Raw genomic sequence first — 23,164 nt, 5'->3', positions numbered from 1 at the left:
ATGTTCAGGAGCTCCACTATACGGGGATGCTTGAAATGAATGTAACACTCAACATTTCACTGTCCAAATGCATAAAAACCTAGCAAACCTGTCCATCAGCTGAAATCAGTTCCTAGCCTCTAAGTGTCTAGTTTATGTTTTCATCAATTAAACAAAGGGATCATATGAATGTACATTTGCAGATCCCTCCTCTCCAGGGCTGTGCTGTGCAGAAGAACAAGAACCACATCCAGTTGGGGTTCAGGAGTCTGATGAGCAAAGGCCACTTGGTGCGGGCTAAAGTCACCAGCGCTTTGGCTCCTTCCCATTCAACCAGCAGCTGGGCCCCCAGGACAAGGCATGAGAAGAAGACAGTGGCTGTGAGCAGGAAAATAGCCACCAAGAAGCTGGCTAAAGCTGTCAAGATCCCCAGGGAGGTCACCATGCCCATGTCTAGAATGTACTGACTGCAGCGGGGACCAAAAAGGCAGAGAAAAGCCCTCAAAAGTTCTAAGCTGCCAAGCCCCAGAAGGTGATCACAATCCTACCTAAAATCAAGACAGGATAAGGCTAAGGTCATCTCCAAAGCCAGGGCTAAGAAGGTAACACTGAGAAAGAAGTGGAGAGATTTCCATTGGGATGACTCCTGCTCCCCAATGGCTCTGTTATGAATCACCATGGACCACCCGGAGAGATCAAAGTCCTGCAGGACAAACAGCCCCATGGACAGTATAATGAAGTGGTGGCAGTGGAGGGAAGTGCTGTGTTTTGTGTAACACCTGCCAGGTGAGTGATGCACTGACAGGGCAGCTGCCCATGAGTTCATTCTCTTCTATCTGGTTCTGCTGTTATTTCAGAGTCAGCACGAGCGGGAGTGTGTCCCTGTCACTTCACCAGCTCTAGAACAGGCTCTGTCTGCAGCCCAGCTCTGATTAATCCCACTTGTTAATGTATTCCTACTGCGATACTTTCCCAGTTCTCTGCCTCATTCGAACATTCCCGTCAGAGACTGGATATGGGGAGGGATGGGCTAATTTGTGTGACATTCGGTAAGTTGCCATCGTATGTGACTGAAACCTCTGCTGGAGGTGGGCAGGAGCCTGTTACACACATAAAATAGTTAAGTTTTACTAAACTACCTGCTACACATTCAAACCTTCCTGTACACACACAACAGAAATTGGGGCTCTGAGAAATGGCAACTTTCCTTTAACACAGATCTTTGTTTTCTGTACTTCCAGAGGCACTGAAATAGCAGCTGTTTAAAGGTAATGTGCTTCTATTTCATGATCAGCAGCAGAGCCTCTGTCAATTTACCACCCATAGAGCTGATTGTTTCTAACTGCAGGGTTAGCCAGACCATTCAGTAACATTATCGCTCTGTTCACAAAGCCTTTGGTTAGTGACGAATCATGAGACTTATCCCTTCCTGCTGTAATTCCATTGACTCCAGTGTCTCTTTCCCCATTTCTGGTTCCAAGAAAATAAACAAATTAAAACAACCTTCAGAACTAACATGCTGTGGGAAAGTGGAAATGTTGATAGCTCAAATAATTCAGTTTCCTCTGTGTCTTGTGTGTGTGTCTATCTGCTTGAAGTAATTGGAAATACAGAATTCAAAAAGCAAAGCTCAGGGGCTATTGGGGATTTATTCTCTGAGCTTAGCCATGTGCTATAGCACAGGGAGCACTTTTGGAAGTCTCCCATCCCACAACGGGGGAAAGGAAAAGGATTCTTAGGTTCTAGCATGGATTGAAGGAGGATGGTGACGGGGAATAAGGGAATCCTCTGACTTACCCTAACTACGTCTGTTGTTGCAACGGGTGAAATGACATTTCTCCCTATCCCTGCCCTGTTCCTGCTCTTTGTTATAGTTCAATATAGTTTAAGTGCGGAAATTGATAATAAAAATATCTGCTCCCCAGCACAACCTGCAGCAACATCAGAGCAACTGGGAATGAAACAATTTGTTCCCCAACGGAGAACTCGATGACTAACAATTGCTGTGAAATGGGGGAACAGTATAACCGTGATGCTCAGGGTTTGTTTAGAAAAGGAAAAGTGATGGAGTTTAGGTCAGGTCAAGGGGAAAGCTAATGGCAACCACTGCACCTGGGTGGCATCTGCACTACAATTTTTCACATTAAGATCACTAACTTGAGCAGCCAACGCCATGTACAGTCCTAATGGATGTCAGGCACGGGTAGTTTTTGCCTCAGTGTAGCTTGTTGGGATCAAACCTCTCTCCCGCCACCTGGAGGGATGAATATTCCTGGCTGGAGGGACACACACTCCTGTGACTCAAAAGGAAAGGAGTTGATAGAAAAGATCACAGGCCTGACCCCAAAGAAGGGTGAGCTGCAAAAGGCAGAAGCAGGGAACTGATCTGGTGGAGCTGACACACCACGGTGAAGATGGTACAAAAATCACTATGTGGGAATGAGCAAATGTGATTTTTTAAAAAAAAAATTTTTGGCCAACCCTAGTCAAGGGATTTATTACAGTTCTTGGTCATGGGGATTTTCTGATGTCTAAGGAGGCTTGAGCGCTGATTGTAGCTTTTCCCGCACTCAGAGCACGTGTAGGGCTTCTCCCCTGTGTGGTTTCTCTGATGTACGATAAGGTGAGAGCTCCGCCCGAAGCTTTTCCCGCACCTAGAGCATGTGTAGGGCGTCTCTCCCGTGTGGATTCTCTGATGTGTGAGAAGGTTTGAGCGCTGATTGAACCTTTTCCCACACTCAGAGCATGTGTAGGGCTTCTCCCCTGTGTGGATTCTCTGATGTGTGAGAAGGTCTGAGCACCGACTGAAGCTTTTCCCACACTCAGAGCATGTGTACGGCTTCTCTCCTGTGTGGATTCTACGATGTCTGATAAGGGCAGAGCTCCCACTAAAGCTTTTCCCACACTCAGAGCACGTGTAAGGCATCTCTCCCGTGTGGATTCTCTGATGTGTGAGAAGGTTTGAGCGCTGATTGAACCTTTTCCCACACTCAGAGCATGTGTAGGGCTTCTCCCCTGTGTGGATTCTCTGATGTGTGAGAAGGTCTGAGCACCGACTGAAGCTTTTCCCACACTCAGAGCATGTGTACGGCTTCTCTCCTGTGTGGATTCTACGATGTCTGATAAGGGCAGAGCTCCCACTAAAGCTTTTCCCACACTCAGAGCATGTGTAGGGCTTCTCCCCTGTGTGGATTCTCTGATGTGTGATAAGGTGTGAGCTCCGACTAAAGCTTTTCTCGCACTCAGAGCATGTGTGGGGCGCTTCTCCTGTGTGGATTCGATGATGTGAGATGAGGTTGAACTATCGATGAAGCATTTCCTACATTCAGAGCATTCATAAGGTTTCTCTCCTGTGTGGATTCTCTGATGTCTGATAAGGGCAGAGCTCCGATTGAAGCTTTTCCCACACTCATGGCATGTGTAGCGTGTCTCTTCCAAGTTGATACTGTCCCTTGTTATCAGGTCTGAGAGGCTACTAAAGTTTCCCTCTGGGCTCCCCTGAGTCTCACAGGCTTTTGTTTTTTCTGGGAGTGCATAACTCCGGAAACATGCCCTTTGGATCTTCCTGATAAAGTTCCATGTGGTTCTCCTTGCTCAGCATCTTCCTGCTGGGGTTTCTCCTCCTCATTCTGACTCACCATCCCTTCACCTGATGGGAGACAGAGAGAATCAGACATAGATCACTACCTGCACCGGAAAGAAAGAAAATCACAGAGAGAGGAATGGAAAAGGGATGAAGAATCCAAAATATGTGTGGGAGAAATCAAACCTATCAGGAGCTGATTTTCCCCAAAACCTTCCCAGAGGAGAGAGGAAGGGATCAGTTTTGGTCTGCATCTCATGAGAACACTCAGGGAAAGAGAGATCGGGAGCGACCTGCTGCCAGTTGTCAGTCAGAATAGGAGGAAGCCATGAGTGACATCTGCCATAATGATTCCACATCTGCAGGGAACAATCCTGAACTTGGAGAGCTCACAGGGTCTTTGTAGGGCATCCCGAATGTTTCCTGCATTCCCACACAGTTGTTGAGTTGGTTTAACCAAGTCCTCACCTGTGCAGGCAGCTCTTGGAAGCACTTCTTTCTCAGAGCCCTGGAGGTCTGGGACCCACGGCTCTTCCCCTCGTTCCAGCTGGGAGATCACATCAGGTTTGGAAACTGGAAACCCTACTGTAGGCAAAGAAAACCAGGGAGGTCAGTGGAATTTGTGGGATACTTGTCACAAAGAATAGTCCATGCTCATTTTTAAGCAGTAACATCCCAAGGCCAGCTTCCTTGGCTCAAAGTGGCAGGAGAGTTATTATGATTATAAATCATATTCATTACCTTAGTGCCTAAGGACCAACTAACAGTGGGTCCCCATTGTGCTAGGACAAGTACAAACACAGAATAGTAGATGGCCCATGCCCTGAAGAATTTACAATCTAAATACACAAGACAGACACAGAATGGGGGGAGGGATAGACCCCACTGTTAGAATAGAGATATTCAGGCCTGCCTGTAAAGCCTATAGTTTAAGAACTTAGGGGTATTTTTATCACTTAGCTACTTACAGGAGTGTGAAAACAAATAATCAAAATCACAGTCTGCCTGTGACTGGGCCTTCTCTTACTGTGACCATCTGAGGCCTTGTTCTTAGGCTAAGGCCTTTGGCTAAGCAGCAGGGGCAGCCATAAGCTGGAAAGCGAAGGGTCACATCCTCACATCCCAAACCAGTCACACTGAAATGAGGTGCTATTGGGCTGTTAGGAAGATGATCCTGTCCTGATAGCACCCATCACCACCAGATAAAGAAACAGATCTTAAGATGGTTAATGAAAACCTAGTCTGACAGCAGCCTGTCTGGCAAGAAATCACTTCTCAATGCTTGTGGTTGTGAAACCCTCATTTCTGTATTGTTCTATCTTTATGGCCACCACTTTTACAATGTTAATCAGTCTGGTTCTCTAATTGTTTTTCTCTGCTGTACAATTAATTTTGCTAGTGTAAGTTAATTAGGGTAGTGGGATACAATTGGTTAGAGAATTATGTTTCAATGTGTTAGGATTGGTTAATTAAATTTCAGTACAATGATTGGTTAAGCAAAGACATAGCTGAGAATATTACTATATAAACTGAGTCAAACAGGAGGGGGAGCAGGGGACACAGGGTAAATGCTCTGCAGTGTCAGAGCTGGTAAGGGGGACACGGGGAAAATGCTCTGTGGTGTCAGAGCGGATAAGGGGGACACGCCGCCGAAGACCCCAGGCTCCCTGAATCCTCTGGGCGGCCCTGGGTGACAATCATTCCCTTGTCTCTGTCGGGTATTCCATTGATGTAGGTTACTCCCAGCCAGTCCTTAATGACCCATTCATATCACCCCATGACAGATACGTGACAAAACACCTCATGTCTCCTGCTCTTTAGAATCACAGCAATACCAATCACAGCAGGAAACTGAGGTGTGTATTGGCATCATACAAGTATCACCAAAAGTCCCACATCTGTCTCAGACAAACTGCTCACAGCCCCTGGAGAGAAAGCAAAGCACAGGAACTGGACGTTAGTCCAGTGAACACAGTGGAGGACAAGCTGCAATCCTCACACCCTGGTCAAACAGGAGAGGCATGTGGGTCCCTGCCCATAGAGAGGGGCTGGCTAGAGGCCTGATACCTGACAGGCCATTCCTTGAGCAGACCATGGAGGCAGGTGAAAGGCTTCGCTATCCCTGAACTGTGACACTGCAAAAGCACATTTTGGGGAATTAGGAAATCTAGTGACTCAGGGTAATGGGAGGAGAATTAAACTCCCCCAGTGGGAGGAGAAGGCTGGGGAATTACACACTAACATTCAGGAGCAACAGCCTCTAATTCTTCCGGAAAAGGAGAAGATCAGAAACAAGAACTGGGCCACGCAGCCTCAGGAGGGACAGGCTCAGAGATCCAAGGAGCCGGGAGGGAGACAGCTTGTGGCTGCTGCAGATGGGGAGAGGGGGGACAAAACTCTCTGCAAACTCTCACTCTTCTTGACCCCGACCTGATTTTACAATCTATGACCCAGTCTCACGTCTTGTGGGCAATTTCATACTCCCTAGAGGTAAGATGTCATGACCAGAGAATTGCTTATTAGCTTGGACCATGCGTGGAGGGGCAAGGAGGTGAACATAGATAAATGGGTTATTAAGGGCAGGTCGACACTACAGCCGGGATCGACGCTCTGAGATCGATCTAGCCGTGGTCGATTTAGTGATTCGATTTAGTAAACGTAGCCTAAGCTTGCTACAGTTCAGGGTCTTATATTAAGCTGAGGCTTTGTGAGAGTGGTTATGCTGAAGTCTGGGATTTACCTGAGGTTTGGGTCGGGATTAGGGGTTAAAGGTCTGGGATCCCCCACAGCTCTAGATCCCCAAACCTCTCCTCCCTCCCACTGACCCACCCACCCCACGTCCAGGGTGCCCTTCCTACACACTCCCTCCTTCTTCCCATTCCTGGCAGCTGGCACCACCTCCCGGCGCCTTGGGAGCTTCTTGTGTTCCCTCCTCGTCTCTCACAACCTCCTCCCTCCCTGCTGCCTGCTAGTGTATGGGAGATAAGGAAAAAAAGGGGGACAAAGAAACTTGTCAAAACCTGGATGATGAATAAAGGTATAAAGTTATTACTGCTCAGCTTCTTTAGAGACCCCACAGCTTCTAATGACCCAGGGGACAGGACTCCTTACCCAGTGAGGTCACCGTCTCATAGTTCTCCTGCATGACATCCCTGTAGAGGGCTCTCTGAACAGGGTCCAGCAGAGCCCCCTCTCCCCTGGTGAAATACACAGCCACCTCCTCGAAGGTCACCGGCCCCTGAAAGAGCAAGAGTCCAACACTCAGTACCTGCTGCCCCACTCACAGCCCCACTACTCACAGAACAGCAGCACCAGGGAAATGGAAGCTCTGGGAGGCACATGTTAACAGAGTCCCACCCCACCTTGCTTAGAGCAGCCAGATGGCATCAGAGGGTAGAAAGAGAGAACCTTTGTGTCTCCCAGCTGACAGACGGAGGCAGGGTCATCACATTTATCACGTACCTACTAGCCAGAGCTTAATATAAAAGATGGGGCTGGCTCTGGACCCTGCTGGTGGCTCCCTGGTAGGAATCCCAACACTCTCCAAATAAAATATATGGAAGAAAAGGGAACTCAATAGTAAAGAATCTAAGTTCAAAGGTCAGAATTGTAGAAAGTTGGCAAGGGAAGCTAACAGAAATCAATGATCAACCAATGAAAATAAGAAGGAAGTTTTTAAAAGTACAAAATATTTCTCTCCTGGATTTGCAGAAAAACAGATGATGTAACTCATATCATAAGATGTTGACGCTGACAGTCTTTCCATTCCAAAAGTAACTCACGAGGATGTTAAACAGCAGCTACTAAAGTTAGATGTGTTTAAATCAGTGGGTCCAGATAACTAGAGTTCTGAAAGACCTGCTGGAGGAGCATGGTGGACTGTTAATGTTGATTTTAATTAGGACTTGAAACACTTGGGAACTTCCAGAAGACTGGAATAAAGCTAATGCTGTGCCAATATTTAAAAAGTGTAAAAGAGATGACCAAGCTAATTACAAGTGTGTCAGTCTGAAATCGATACTGGGCAAGAGAATGGAGCAGCCAATACTGGATTTCATTAATAAAGAAAGGAGGGTAATATAATTAGTACCCATTAAAAAGGTTTAGACACAATAGATCCTATCAAACTAACTGGATAGCTTTATTGGATGAGATCAAAAGTTTGGTTGCAGCTAACGGTACTGATGTAATATATGTAGGCATATGAGTTGGTTCAGCACAATATTTTGACTAGAAAGGTACAAAATACACACGGCATACATTAAATAGATTAAAAACTGGGATTTTAAATAGGGAACCACAGTCGAGTGGATTTCTTTCTAGCGGGTTCCCGCAAGGATTGGATCTTGGCCCTGTGCTATTTAACATTCTTATCAATGACCTGGAAGAGAATATAAAATCATCACCGATAACGTTTGCAGTTGCCACAAAGACTGGGGGTGGGGGGTACCTAATGAAGTGTCAGTAGGTTCAGGCTCCAGCACTGGGAGTCTGGGAAGTTTTCCCATCCTTGGCTGGGGGGTTATTTCCTGTTCCACAAAGACGGGAAGTTTCATTCCCAACTCCTGTGCCTTGAAATTAGGCCCTAGCTGACACTACAGCCCATATTCAGCATAGTGACAGGATTATAATATGATTAGGACATGAGGCATTTTGTACAAGATGAGTCATGTGCGGTGTCACTGGAAAAGTTATGATTTGCTGAATGATTATTCTACCTATGTGCATGGATCATGTTTGTATCTGAAGTTATGGATATTGACTCTGTATCTGTCTTTCAAATGTGCTTACTCTGGGAAACAGCCACAACGAGCCTTTCAGGTACAACAATGAAGAAGCCAGACAGTGCTGATGGTTCAGCAACAAAGACATGTGACCAGACCACATGACAATGAACTTCATTTTGGTACCTGTATTTTTCCACAAACTGGACTGGGAACTGAGTTTGGAAAAAAGGGTTCCTGCCATATGGAAAAGCTACAGAAGGTGGGTGTGACATCATCTCTTGGCCTCATTCCCTGCACAAGAGAACTCCTGGAAGCACCTGAGGAACAAAGACTGAACTGGGGGAAGTGCTGGTCCCAGGGTAAAGGGATTTCTACCTTGTGTATGGAAACTTGGGGGACTGCTTGTACCATCAGTCAGGGTAAGAAACTGCTAATTCAAATTCTATCCATCTAGTATGTTAGGCTTGGTTTGAGTTTCTGGTTATTTGCTAAGTAATCTGCTTTGATCTGTTTGCTATCACTTATCGCTGGGAAATTGGCTGTTGTCTTCTCTCTCTCCTTGAGTGGCTCAGGTAAAGCACTCAGGTAGCTTAGTTGGCTGCCTGGCGCCACCTGCTGTCGTGTTGGGTGATAACAGGCCCTGGAGAGGCTGGCTGAATCTCCAGCAAAGCCGTGTGAGAAGGGCCAGCCCAGCTTGAGGGTTAGAGGGCACAGCGGTTCCCAGTAGCCCCCCAGACTGCACCCCGGGGTGACAACCCATCACACCCTACATTACACAAGTCTCAGCAGGTTTGTCACATCCTGTCCCCTCCCTTTCTCCACCCAAGATATTTCCTGCCTCCCACCACCTCTAGCAGCTCCCACCAGTGGTGAGCTCTAGCCGGGTCGCATGAACCGGTTGTTAAACTTAGAAGCCTTTTTAGAACTGGTTGTTCCAGGACAACCGGTTCTGAAAAAGCTTTTAAATGTAACAAAGGCTCGGGCAGCTGTCCACCCGGCCCCCGGCCCCAGCTCACCACCCCCACTACAGCCAACGCTCCACCCTCCTTCTCCTCCCCCTCCCCTGCTTCCCACGAATCAAATATTTGCGGGAAGCCTGAAACAAGCATCAGGCAGGTAAGCCGGGCTGGGGGGGGGGAACCGCGTACACGGCCCAGTCCGGCTCCACCTGAGCGGCTCCCCTTGGCCCCGGCCGAGTGCCCCAGCCGGGTTCCGGCCAAGCACCCCTGGCTCGGGCTGGTCCCGGCCAAGCGGCTCCGATCCGGCCCAGCACGGGCCCTGCAGCACCGGTCCCGGCCGAGTGGCTCCAGCCCGGATCGGAGAGTCGGATTCTGTGGCGCCAGTTGCGGTCCTGGCCCCAGGCAGTGTGGTAAGGGGGTAGGGAACAGGGAGGGGGTGTTCGGTGGGTGGTGGGGGGCTGAATAGGGGTCGGGGCGGTCAGAGGGCAGGGTACAAGGGGGTTGAATGGGGGTCCTGGGTGGCAGTCAGGAAGGAGCAGGGGTTGGATGAGGTGCTGGGGGGCAGTCAGGGACAGAGAGAAGGGGTGTTTGGATGGGGCAGAGGTTCCAGGGGGGCATCAAGAATGAGAGGAGGGGTTTGATGGGGTGGCAGGGGGCAGTCAGGGGACAGGGAAGGAGAGGGATGGGTCATGGGTCCCGGGGTGTCAAGGAACCCAGGGGGTTGGATGTGGCATGACCCCCCGGGAGGGGGGCATGACCCCGCGTGTGGTGAGGAGGAGGGCACCTGTTGTTCAGATTTTGGCAGCTCATCACTGGCTCCCACCCTCCTATACATTTACTGCTTCTCTCCCTCCAAGCAGAACCCACCACCAGCTCCCTGAGAATCCCTTACCTGAGTCAGCTCCATTGCAGCCATTTTCTTCACCCTGGGAGGAGGGGATGATTTGGGGCGAAATGTGGATGTTATTCTGTAGCCTGCCAGGGTGAGAAGGGCAATGTGAGAGAATTCAGACAGGGTTTCTGTCCTTTCCACATGTCGATTCCCCCCAGCATTGTTCCCTGCTAATGGACACTCTAGGTTCTGCCACACTGTGAAGCACAGAGTGGCCTTATCCCAGTACAGGCCTAGCGCCCTCCCACCAGGGTGTAACCCTCTGACACATGGTGAAACCCTCCCAGGAGCGGAGTCTCTCTCTTACACTTATCAAGTTTGCGGGCGATACCAAGCTGGGAGGGGTTGCAAGGACTTTGGAGGATAGAATTAAAATTCAAAATGATCTGGACAAACTGGAGAAATGGTCTGAAGTAAATAGGATGAAATTCAATAAGGACAAATGCATAGTACATCGCTTAGGAAGGATCAATCAGTTGCACACATACAAAATGGGAAATAACTGCCTAGGAAGGAGCGCTGCGGAAAGGGATCTGAGGGTCCTAGTGGACCACAAGCTAAATAGGAGTCAACAGTGTTGCAAAAAAGCAAGTATCATTTTGGGATGTATTAGCAGGAGTATTGTAAGTAAGACACGAGAAGAAATTCCTCCGCTCTCCTCCGCACTGATTAGGTCTCAACTGGAGTAATGTGTCCAGTTCTGGGGGCCACATTTCAAGAAAGATGTGGACAAATTGGAGAAAGTCCAGAGAAGGGCAACAAAAATGATTAAAGATCTAGAAAACATCACCTATGAGGGAAGATTGAAAAAAACTGCGGAAGACTCAGAGGAGACATGACCATAGGACAAGAAGCAATGGATTTAAGGCGGTTTAGGATGGAGATTAGGAAAAAAAACTCCCTAACTGTCAGAGTGGTTAAGCACTGGAATAAATGGCCCAGGGAGGTTGTGGAATCTCCATCACTGGGGATATTTAAGAGCAGGCTGGACAAACACCTGTCAGAGATTGTCTAGATAATACTGAGTCCTGCCTTGAGGGCAGGGGACTGGCCTAGATGACCTCTCGAGGTCCCTTCCAGTTCTATGATTCTAAGAACCAAAGGCCAGTGAAGAGCAGAATCAAAGGAGTCACTCTGGGGATTCTCCCTGTCACTGTCCCCAAGGCAGCTCTCTCAGGTTAACTAAGTTGTTGGATGCTCCAGCCTTTATCCAGTCTCTCCTGGCAGTGCCCCTTTCATTGGCAGGGCCTAGTTTTAGCTTTTGGGAAGTGTGACCCCGGGGGCTCTGAGACTGGGCCTTCTTGCCTCAGCACATCTTGTTCCTTTCTGTGGCTCCCCAGTGAGTCCAAATGAGTAGATACTCCTCATACAGACTGTGAACATAAGAAGGGCCCACTGCATCAGAGCAATGGTCCATCTAGCTCAGTGGCCAATGCCAGGTGCCCTAGAGGGAATGAACAGAACAGGTAACCATCAAATGATCCATCCCCTGTCACCCATTCCCAGCTTCTGGCAAACAGAGACGAGAGACACCATCCCCGCCCATCCTGCCTGTGACACTGGCAGACGAGGTGTTAGCTCTTACACAAGCCTCTATGTCTTAATTGAACATGGACAAACACACAGTGGAATCGGTCTGACTCACCTGTGTTAGTATTGTTAAAACAGGTATTAGGATTCTAAGAACATGCTTAGACTTTATTGAATGCTTGTGAGTTGCTGCCTGGGTTAACATCTGACTAGTTGCATTGTGAACCACTGTGGCTCTGTAAATCACCACACAGGAGAGAGACTTTACCTAGGTGAAGTGTTGATTGACAGCCGAATGCATTACACCCTGCCTGGCAGGAAAGGTCCATCCACACCAGAGAGACTATTATGGGATGTTAAAGAAGACACAAGGCTGGTGTTGTGCTCTTGACTTCCCATTAGCTGAGTTTCCAGCTCAGAGCACATGGCAGGAAGGGGATGAAAAACCCCACACAGAAGGAACTGATGAGCTGTATGCTGCTTGGACTCTGGGGGGCAAAGTTCCTAGGCATAAGCACGAGATCCCCAGCTGCTTAGCCGGGGTTAGTCCTAAAGAATATGCAGAGCTTGCTTATTAGAGAAGCTTCTATTACCTTTGAAATTTAAGACTGTAATTTGTCTGCATCTGGATGATTAGCTGCTGTGACAGGGCAAGGCCAGCTGGCTATAGGAAAGTAGTGAGAAACAGGTATGTTAGCCCCAGGCTAAACAAATCCCTGTTACCATGGTAACCAAATGACAGTTGCTCCAGGTTAATCAAGACACCTGGGGCCAATTAACATCCTTCCAGAAAGCTGTGGAGACAGCTAGGTCGATTGGGACCCCTGAAGCCAATCAGGGGCTGGCTGAAACTAGTTAAAGAGCTCCCAGTTAGGCAGGTGGGTGTGCAGAACAGGAGCTGTGGGAGCGACTGATCAGTACACACCAGATCAGACACAAGGAAGGAAGCCCTGAGGTAAGGGTGAAGTGGAGCCTGAGGAAGTGGGGCTGCTGTGGGGAAGTAGAACAGGGAATTGTGTGTGTCCTGTTTCTAAAAGGTCAGATACCACAGCTGATACTATTAGGGTTCCTGGGCTGGAGCCTAGAGTAGAGGGGGGTCCTGGCCTCCCCCTTTGCTCCCCTGATTAATCACTGAGACTGGGAGACAACAGAGACTTTGCAAGGGAGGGTAGCTTTGCCTCCCCTCCCTCACTGGCTTATGATGAAAATGGCTCAGTGGGCTGTGACACTTCTCCCTAGAGAGAAGGGCTACGTGGAGGGTCACAGTGAGCCTGAGGCTAGCGAAATCCACCAGGAAATGCAGGGCCCATGGAGACAAGGACAGAGCTTTGTCACACTGCTTTAACATTGTAAACAACTCTCATTTCCTTTCAAATAAATCTTAATACAGGTTGTGACAGGACTGGCTACAAGTGTTGTCTGTGTTGGGAGATCTAAGAGTCATTTGACCTACGGAAGTGACTGGTCCTTTGGGCCTGGCAGTAACCTGAACGTTGCTGTGACTCGTGGGGTAAGGCAGGGGTTCTCAACCAGGGTCTGGGGCCCCTGGGGCCGTGAGCAGCTTTCAGGGAGCTGCCAAGCAAGGCCGGCATTAGACTCGCTGAGGCCCAGGGCAGAAAGCTGAAGTCCCAGCGCATGGGGCTGAAGTCTGGGCCCCTGAGCCCCACCACCCAGGGCTGAAGCAATGTAGCTTTGTGGGGGTCTGGGGCCCCAGGAAGTTGCCCTGTTTGCTACCCCCTAACACCAGCCCTGGCTGTGATGTTATTAATATAACCTGTGGCTGTGTAGTTCATTGGTGCAACCACTGTTCTATATTTGCAGCAAATGTTGTACAACGGTTGTCGTGTAAGATGCCTATGAAAAGATTATAATTTGCTGCTGCTGATGATGATACTATCTGTGTGGGTGTATCATTTTTGCAGTCAAAGTTATGAATATTGGCTACGTTCTTGTACATCAATGTGTTTTGATTCTGAAGTAGCCTTAGTAAAGCATTAGGTCAGCTTCTTCAGAAAGGAATTTGCAAATCAAGTGCCCAATCAAGAAACACTTAAAGGACCTTGAGGAAATTCCAATCCACATACCCTGGTGGGCCGGGCCAGTTTCTTTACCTGCCACATCCGCGGGTTCGGCCGATTGCAGCTCCCACTAGCCGCGGTCTGCCGTCACAGGCCAATGGGGGATGCAGGAAGCGGCGCAGGCTGAAGGATGTGCTGCCTGCCACTTCCTGCTGCCTCCATTGGTCTGGAGTGACAAATTGTGGCTAGTGGGAGCTGCGATCGGGCAAACCTGCCAACATCGCAGGTAAACAAACCGGCCTGGCCTGCCAGGGTGCTTACCCTGGTGAGCCGCGTGCCAAAGGTTGCTGATCCCTGAGCTAAAATATTTAAGAGACAAGTCAGTAGAAAATACAGTGGTGCAAGAACAAAGTAACATCGCTTCCCATTGCTACACGGCTTCCAGGTGCTGGAGGCTGCAATCCCTGTCGTTAACATGGTTATTGGGCTGAAATCTCCTTGGCCAGTCAGAGACAGACACGTACCTGTGTCGCTCCCCAGCTCCCGTCGCAGCGTCTCTAGGGGAAGGAGAAGACGGGAGGTGAAAATTCAGGCCCTCACATTCATGGAGAAACCCCCATTGCTTATTCATGGAACTGCTGTTAACGACAAGATGGTGACAGAGATCAGAGGCCGATAACGCAGCCGCTGCAGGCAGAGCCAGCCCCACAGGGCTGCTCCATGGGGAAGGGCGACTCGCTGAGCTGGGCTGTGAGATGGAGCCCAGGATCAGTGACATCACTAGAGTCCTCGACTCCTTCCCAGGGTCAGGGTCGCTCTAACCAGAGGAGACGCCACCCCCAGACTCCAACTCACCTTTGAATCCCAGAAGCACCTCCTGCAGCAGGGCACTTAGCAGAGAGAAATCGCTGAGTCTCTTCTCCAGCTCCGCAAACGACGGCTCTGGCTTCGAAACGTCCCGTCCTCCCTGCTGGGGAAAGGAGGGGTGAGAAATAGGCCTGAGCCCCAGACCCTGAGCCCAGCAACCCCCAAACTTCACAAAACCTGGATCTGAGCTTTGTAGCCTGAGATAGTCAATGTCAGGGTGAGTCACCTCAGCCCTGTGCTCCCCAGAGAGACGGGAAGTGGGGAGACACTACAGCAAGGAACGGAGACATTGTTCAGGGGCTTTCTCAGGGACGCTCTGGTTCTGGGGGGGGCAGAGCCACCCCCTACGCTGGTTTACTGCAGGAACAAGGGGCACCAGCACGGGGATTATGTGGAAAGGGAGGAGAAACAGACCAGAGAGTGGGCAGGTCCTACATGCTGACAGTGGCCACAGACAGAGCCCAGGGCTCCAGCAGGGACTGAACGTGGGTCCTTTAATGCCAAAACCCCCGAACCCTTCAGCTGAAGCAGGAACCCTGGGGCGTCCAGCTCATTTGGCAGAGAGGGCCACACTGCCCTGTCCGTTACGGCCAGTGGCCAGGGCATCGGGTTAGGACTCTGTGCCCTGCTCCATTCACAGCAGAACACCCACTGCTCTCCATGGGATACCCACGTACGAAGAACAAGGGGGGAATCTGCCCTTCGTATGGGAAATAAAATTTTAGTTCTTAGTATTTTGCCAAGTCTTTGTCTGTCACACTCAGTGTCACTCAGGAGGAAAACAGCCCCTTCCCGGACACCCCTGTAGGGCCCTGCTGGTTCTTCCCTGTGTTTCCCTGCCTTTCCCACCCTCCTTTCTCCATTTCTCTCTCGCTTCCTTGTCCTTGTGTCTCTCCTCTGTTCTTCCCTCCCTACAGCAACCCCCTATTCCCACCCCACAAAGGCTTCACTCCCACCCTCTCCCCGTTCCACCTGCTCGAGTGATCAGCCAGGGAACGTTTAAATGTTCACATCAAAGTGCTGCCATTTCAGTTGACACCCCGATGACATTAACAGGGGACAGGAGAGTTCACGCTCTCAGAGCTACGGCTTCAGGCTGCTGGCAGCCCCAGCAAGGCAACACTGTCTCCGTTTACACTGGAGAGGTGCTGAGGGCCGGCAACTCACTGTAACAAATGCGAAAGCTGAGATTCTGCGCTCTCTGAGTACGTGACGCGGCCACGTCAGTCCAGGAGACAGGCCTGGTCTGTCCCATCGGCCCTGGGTCTAGCAGCCCTGCTGTGACCTCATGAGCGACCAGACAGTAACCGGCTTGTCTCCTGCCCGAGTCAGCCACTAGGGGAGACAGACTCACACGCTCCCAGGGCAGGGGGCAGCTTCCTATTCAGTGCAGTTATCAAACCTAGCGGCCCATGAAGGGGAGCGAAATGGAGCCCAGGACTTACCTGCCCCCAGTGCTCCCAGCACCCTAAAAAGGAGAGAAAGAGGAGGCCGTCAGGGGGAGAGTCCCTGGGTGAGGAGGCCTCCTGCTCTGCAGGGGTCACCATTGAGGCCTCGGGCAGTAGGGGAATTTTAGGTTTACATTCCCAGAGCAGCTGCCCCCCTACCAGCCCCAGCAAACCCTGCGGGCAGGTCCCACTGTGGAAATCTTCTCCCCGGGCACTTTACAGGCAGAAGATATTTCTCTGCATTGAGACTCAAATTCCCCAGTGCTGAGAGACCCAGAAGGCCCTGGCCCCACTAAACCCATTAACCTGCAGCGACAGGGGCCTTGGGCCTGGCTCGGGACCTCAGCATGGTGGGGGAGGGGATTTCACCCTCCAAGTGCAAATGCAGAGAGACATTTCCAGGAGAGAAGGTCTTGGGGCTGCAGCATCCAGGACTCCCAGGGCCCATCCCTGGCGCCGCTGCCAGACTCACTGGGTGACCTTGGGCAGGGCTCTGCCCCTCCCTCTGCCTCACTTTCCCCATTTGTCCCATAGGGATAATGCCCCTGACCCCACTCTGTAAAGTGCTTTGGGGTCTAGGGCTCAGAAGCGCCTATAGAAACGCTGCGTATGATCATTGCAATGACAGCCTGACCTGCAGGGGCTGGCTCAGCGGCTGCTGCCCCTCGTCTCCTCCCCTGTCGCCGAGCAGGGAAATCTGCCAGGACAGGCTGCAGACGCCCTCGTCCCTTCGCTGGACAATGGCTCTCTCTAGCTCCTCCAGCCGGGCCAGCAGCCGCTGCTCCTGCTCCTCCAGAAACCCTCGCAGCTCCTGCCACTCCCAGACGATCTTCTGCCTCTCGGCTTCCGTCTGTTTCTGCAACAGGGAGAGGGCGGCTCAGTAACGGGGGAACACAGAACATAAGAACGGCCAGACTGGGTCAGACCAAAGGCCCATCTAGCCCGGTATCCTGTCTTCTGACAGTGGCCAATGCCAGGTGCCTCAGAGGGAATGAACAGAACAGAGAATCATCAAGTGATCCATCCCCTGTCGCCCATTCCCAGCTTCTGGCAAACAGAGGCTAGGGACACCATCCCGCTCATCCTGGCTAATAGCCCCTAAGGGACCTGTCCTCCATGCACTTCTCTAGTTCTTTTTAGAGCCCTGTTAGTGTCTTGGCCTTCACAACATCCCCTGGCAAGGGGTTCCACAGGTTGACTGTGTTTTGTGTGAAGAAATACTTCCTTTTGTTTGTTTTAAACCTGCTGCCTATTCATTTCACTGGATGACCCCTAGTTCTTGTGTTATGAGGAGGAAATAACACTTCCTTATTTACTTTCGCCACACAAGTCATGATTTTATAGACCTCTACCATATCCCCCCTTAGTCGTCTCTTCTCCAAGATGAACAGTCTCAGGCTTTGTCTACACTGGCACTTCTCTCCTGCCAACAAAGAGCAGCTACACTGCGCGCCTGGCAGTAGAACGGCTGTAGCGGCACAGTCGTGTCACTAAAAGCTGAAGAGTGTAGCCATAGCCTCAGTCTTATTAAGCTCTCCTCATACGGAAGCTGTTCCATATCCTTTCTCATTTTTGCTGACCTTCCCTGAACCTTTTCCAATTCTAATTATCTTTTTTGAGATGGGGCGACCAGATCTGCACACAGTATTCAAGATGTGGACGTACCATGGATTTATATAGAGGCAATAGGATAATTTCTGTTTTACTGTCTATCCCTTTCCTAATGATTCCTCACATTCTGTTTGCTTTTTTGACTGCTGCTGCAGATTCAGTGGATGTTTCCACAGAACTATCCACAGTGACTCCAAAATCTCTTTCTTGAGCGGTAACAGCTAATTTAGACCTCATCAGTTTATGTGCATTTGATATTATCTTTTCCAATGTGCCCTATTTTGCATTTATCAACATTGAAATTCATCTGCTCCATAACAGGGGAAAATCATAAAAGCACCTGGGGGCGGGTGGCAGAGTTATTTACCAGGACACAAGATCTCTTGCGGTGGGGGATGGGAAGTTCATTTATCCCGGGAAGGGAGGAGGGATCAGGACCGGGGTGAGCTGTACATCACCTACAGGAGGGACACTTCTCCCCAAAACCTCATCAACGTGCACTGAGCCAAATCCTCCATCTCTGCAGCCCACATTTCATCTCCTTCCTCCCCATCCGCCCGAGGAGCTAGAAAGGATCCCTGGTCACTGTGACGTCCAAACAGCCCGTGGGCAGGGGTTCCGGGCTAACACAGACTGACCCTCTCCTGCCCAGCAGCCTCCTGCATCCTAAGGGCATCACGTTACCCCCATGTCTGACCCTGCAGGCTCCCTGGGCTCCAGCAGGGATGAGTCCCTGGCTGAGGCTGGCAGGGTGGGCCCTGCACTCACCAGGTCATTCTTATGCCAGGCAAACCTAAGTGGCGGGGGGCTCTGGGCACCTACCAGCAGCTCCTCGCTCTGCCGCTCCTCCTCGGCTTTGGCTGCTTCTCTCTCTTTTCCCAGAGGGGCCAGATGCTTTTGTGGGGCCTCCTGGAAGAAGCAGGGGAAGGAGGGTTAGAAACTGCTGCAAACCTCCCAGCTGCCAGATTTCAGGGCCCGTCCTGCCCTGCAGACGCCTGTGCAGGGTCCCTGGGACTCAGACTGAGAGGAGCTGGTGAAACAGGGAGCAGCTTTTCCAGAGGAAACGCAGGGCCCCAGGCTGCAGGGACAGGGGTGCAGCCCAACCCCCAGCTCCCGGGGCCTCACCCACATCCCAAGCAGCCAACTTCAGACACTCCCCCACTTTCCCCAGCGCCAGCCCCAAAGCTCCTGCCGGGCCAGATCTGAACATGGAGCCCCCAAACATCCCCAGCCCTGACCCCCAGCGCACCCCAACCTCCCCGCTCCCAGCAGCCCCATCCCCAGCCGCTCCTCCCAGCCCTGACCCCAGTGCACCCCAAACTCCCAGCTCCCAGCAGCCCCCATCCCCAGCCGCTCCTCCCAGCCCTGACCCCAGTGCACCCCAAACTCCCAGCAGCCCCATCCCCAGCCGCTCCCCACAGCACACCCCAAACTCCCAGCTCCCCACAGCCCCAGCCGCTGCCCCTGGCCCTGACCCCCAGCACACCCCAAACTCCCAGCAGCCCCACAGCCCCATCCCCAGCCACTCCCCAGCCCTGACCCCGCAGTTCACCCCAAACTCCCAGCTCCCCCACAGCCCCCTCCCCAGCCGCTCCCCCCAGCACACCCCAAACACCCCGCTCCCGCACCGCCCCCGCCCCAGCCCTGACCCCAGCACACCCCAAACTCCCAGCTCCGCACAGCCCCAGCCACTGCCCCCTGGCCCTGACCCCCCCAGCGCACCCCAAACTCCCAGCTCCCCCCAAACCCCCATCCCCAGCCGCTCCCCCCAGCCCTGACCCCCCCCAGCGCATTCCCAGCTGCCCCACAGCCCCCATCCGCTCCCCAGCCCACCCCAAACTCCCAGCTCCCACAGCCCCAACCCCAGCCAGGCTCTGACACCCCAGATCCCCGCGGGCCCAGCCTGGGCTCCGAGCTCTGCAGCCGAGCCTCGCTCCGGCCCCTCCTGCAGCTCCCGGCCCAGCCGCTCCCGGGCTCCGTCGCCCCGGCCCCGTCCGAGACACTCGCCCCCGCAGCCCCGCTCCGGCCGCGCGGAGCTCGGGGACCCCGGGCAGGGGCGAACCAGGCAGCCGGGCCCGCCCCGGCAGGAGCGTGTCCGCCCCACGCGTGTCCCCAGACCCACCGCGCTGCCCCGCGCTGCGCTCCCGGCCATGGCCCCGCTGCCGCACAAAGGGGCGGGGCGAGGGCCGGGGCAGGAAGGGCGGCTCCTCCCCGGGCCTGGCCCTGCCCCCGGGCCCCACGCAGGGGGGTGGGACACGCGGGGACCCGCCTCAGCCCGGAGGGGGCAGGAGGGGGCCGGGGCTCCCCAGGGGAAAAGCGGGGGCGGGGCTGGTGCTGCTGAACCATCAGACTCCGGAGCCCCCGGCTGAGAATGCAGCGAGCACGTGTCAGTTCAGCGCTGGAGATGGGACCCAGCACGTGTCAATCACCTGCCTCTAAAGCGTCTAAATCCCCTGGGCACAGCTCGCCAGGGCACAGCTTGGGAGCTGCACTGGGAATCCATCCTGCAGGAAATCCCTTCCCCCCTTCTGCTAGTTTGTGTTTTGTTACAGCCCTGGAGATAATCCCGCTGCCTGCACGTGTTCAGCAGAGAACAGAGGAGCAAATTCTCTCCCTGTTCCCCCTTCCACAGCCATTAAAGGACGGAATAAACCCCCAGCAGCGCCCTGCCCCACAGAGTCCCCCCCTGTAAGGAGAGAGATGTGCCTTGACTGGGGCTCCAGCTCAGCGTCACCAGGTTTATATAACTTTTGGTGATGCCCAGAACTGGTCCAAGTCTTGTCCGTCCTTCCTCACCCCGCCCCCAAAGCTGTGGGAGGGAGTTTGGGTACATGAGGTACTGGGCTGGGCAGGGGGTTGGGGTGCAGGGGAGGCGGGGGGTGGACCCTGGGAGGGAGTTTGGATGTGGGCTCTGGGCTGGGGCAGGGAGTTGGGGGGCAGTGGTGGGCTCTGGGAGGGAGTTTGGGTGTGGGCGGGGTGTGGGATCTGGGCTGTGGCAGAGGGTTAGGGTGTGGCACCTATCTTGGGCAGCTCCCGAAAGTGACCCACACCCCCATCTGGCAGCAACTCCTACATGGAGGAGGCCCGGGGGGCGTGGGTCTCCTGGCACCACTGCCCGCTGGCACCACCCCTGCAGCTCCCATTGCCGCAGTTCCAATGGCAGAGTTGGCACTTGGGGTGTGGGCAGCGTGCGAGAGACACACCCCACGGGGGCTGCAGGGATGTGCCAGATGCTTCTGGGAGTGGTGCGCCGTGCGGAGCGAGGGTGGGCAGGAATCTACTTTAGTCCGGCTGTGCTGCCGGTAGTGGTGGCAGGAGCCCCCGGGTCCTTTCAAATCGCCTGGGGCCAGCTGCTCAGGCTTTCTGACTTTCTGATGGGGAAGCAAAGGGAAGGCACATGTGTCCCTCATCAGCAGTTCTGGGGAGTCTTTTTGGGGCTCCTGAAGTAGGCAGCAGAGAGGTGCAGCCCCACCACCAAGTCTGTTTCACTGGAGGAGAGTGGGGGCTGCAGGGTGATCTCCCACCTCTGTGCATCCAGCAGCCTGTGCTCCCCCCTGCAGTGCTGGAGCCTCCACATTTATTTATTGACAAATAACATTTGCAGAATTTGGTGCAGAATCTCCTCAGGAGTGAGACTGACTCAGGGAACCTCCTTGGATTGTCACTGCTTGGTGAACCACTCAGCCACCACACCAATGCACAGAGAGTGCCAAGCCCCACTGCTATGTGGGGCTGGGGGCTGGGGTCGGGTCATCCACATTCAGACTGTGCGCTCCCCCCGCTACAAACCGCTGCTGATTTCCCAGTTAGGACATTAGCTGTTACCGATAAGGTTTGTCTGTGTTGTTTTTTTTTATCTCATTGTTAGGTGTGAGAAGTATAAACTGTTCAATAGGTTCAATTAGTTGGTTAATAAGATGTTTATGAGGTAAATCACTGGCTTTAAAATAAGATCCAATCTGGAGCATATGAACTATTGACCCCGGGACTCCATCTCTGAGAGGGGACTTGTTTACCATCAGGACACAGGCTCAAACCAGTCCAAACCGGTTTTTTCCCGCCAAAACCAGCCCTCAGCGTTCCATCTCCTCAGCACTTTTCCCGCCACAGAAGTGATATAAGGACGTGCTCAGCGCCTGCGCGGGGCCGCCCCCCCCCCCCAGCGACGGCCCGTCCATGGTCGGGTCTTCCCAGCGCTCCCGAGCCGGAGAGCGACGAGCCCCCTCGGTCCCGCCGTGAGACTGAGGAACAGGAGGCCGGTCACCCCCATTCCTGGCGTCCGGCATCCCTGGTGTCCAGCCTCCACGGAGCCCCGGGAGTGAGAGACCCCGGGGGCACTGGGGCTGGGCAGGAAAGTGACTCTGCCCCAGGGAACCTGGGAGAACCCCCCGAGCTCCCTCCGCCCCCGTGGGCTTTGGGGGGCCCAGACTGGGGCCGGGCGGGGGGGATCCCCTTTGATGTGGGGGGAGATGGGGGGGGTCTGGCAGGGAGGGGAGAAGCCGGAGTTGGGTGGGGAAGGTCAGTGGGACGCGGGGTTGAACTGTCTCTGGGCAGCCAGGAAATTCCCGGGGGTGGGGAGTGGCGGGTGGGCGAAGGGGGGAGGGGGGTTAATTGGATCCTGTCCCTGTTTATGCCACTTGCCTCTCGCCCCCGATACAAATTCTCTCCAGTTCTGCCCCTTTTCTCGCTCAGTGTCTCACACGGGGCTATAAAATCTGGGGCGATTCCCCCTTTCCCCTCCAATGATCAGCTCTCCCATCCCCCTTGATTACCCCCGTTCTCCCCATGAGTCTCAAACGTCAGTTTAAAATCTTCTCTAGTGAGGGGCATTTTCCCACCCATTTGATCTGCAGCAATTTGTCCTTGTGTAGGTGGGAAATTGTTGCCCTGAGTCATTCCCCAGCACATGGCTGCCCCTGGGGTGGGGGTGGGATGGCTCAGTGGTTGGAGCACTGGCCTGCTAAACCCAGGGCTGGGAGCTGACTCCTTGCGGGGGCCATTTGGGGATTTAGTTGGGGATTGGTCCTGCTTTGAGCAGGGGGTTGGACTAGACACCTCCTGAGGTCCCTTCCAACCCTGATATTCTAGGAGATGCCGGGTCTCTGCCAGGGCAGGGCAGGGAGGCGCACGTGTCCCCCATGGGGACTGCCCAGACCCCCGTTTCCCACTCCCAGTTGCTTCCCCCTAACTACCAACACAGTAACCCCCAACCATCAGTTGCCAGTCACACACCCGTCCCCCACTGCTGCCCCCTTCCTTTATCCAGGGACCTTCCAGCTCCCCCTCCCTTGCCCTTTTAATCAGCTCCTCAAAGGGCTCCCTGCTGCCCATGGCAATGGTGGGGGTGGGGGAACCATCACTTTGTGTTTATGTATTGGACAGTCGTATAAAATCCAGTCCAACAGTCCCCATTTTCATAAAATCATAGAATCATAGAATCTCAGGGTTGGAAGGGACCTCAGGATGTCATCTAGTCCAACCCCCTGCTCAAAGCAGGACCAAACCCAACTAAATCATCCCAGCCAGGGCTTTGTCAAGCCTGACCTTAAA

General features: G+C 52.9%; 1 protein-coding gene and 1 long non-coding RNA gene across 2 annotated transcripts in view; both read right to left on the bottom strand.

The window, feature by feature from the left end:
• Positions 1-23,164, bottom strand: part of LOC120381602 (zinc finger protein 850-like) — a gene marked incomplete at its 3' end in the record, with an annotated part of 176,908 nt that overhangs the window by 20,810 nt on the left and 132,934 nt on the right. Inside the window, exon 5 of the mRNA XM_039499754.1 lies at positions 2,521-3,264. Within this exon, the coding sequence (XP_039355688.1) occupies positions 2,521-3,264 (744 nt within the window). The remainder of the gene's footprint in view (positions 1-2,520; positions 3,265-23,164) is intronic.
• LOC120381364 lies at positions 14,634-16,819 on the bottom strand. The gene is made up of 3 exons (XR_005588041.1): positions 16,638-16,819; positions 16,001-16,023; positions 14,634-14,655 (listed from the first exon to the last, which is right to left on the bottom strand). It is a non-coding gene; the product is annotated as an uncharacterized LOC120381364 (long non-coding RNA).

The sequence above is a fragment of the Mauremys reevesii genome, linkage group 14 (assembly GCF_016161935.1).
Source record: "Mauremys reevesii isolate NIE-2019 linkage group 14, ASM1616193v1, whole genome shotgun sequence".
In the NCBI taxonomy this organism is placed as follows: domain Eukaryota; kingdom Metazoa; phylum Chordata; order Testudines; family Geoemydidae; genus Mauremys; species Mauremys reevesii.
Note: the sequence above shows the minus strand (reverse complement) of the source record. Positions and strands in the feature narration are given on the sequence as shown.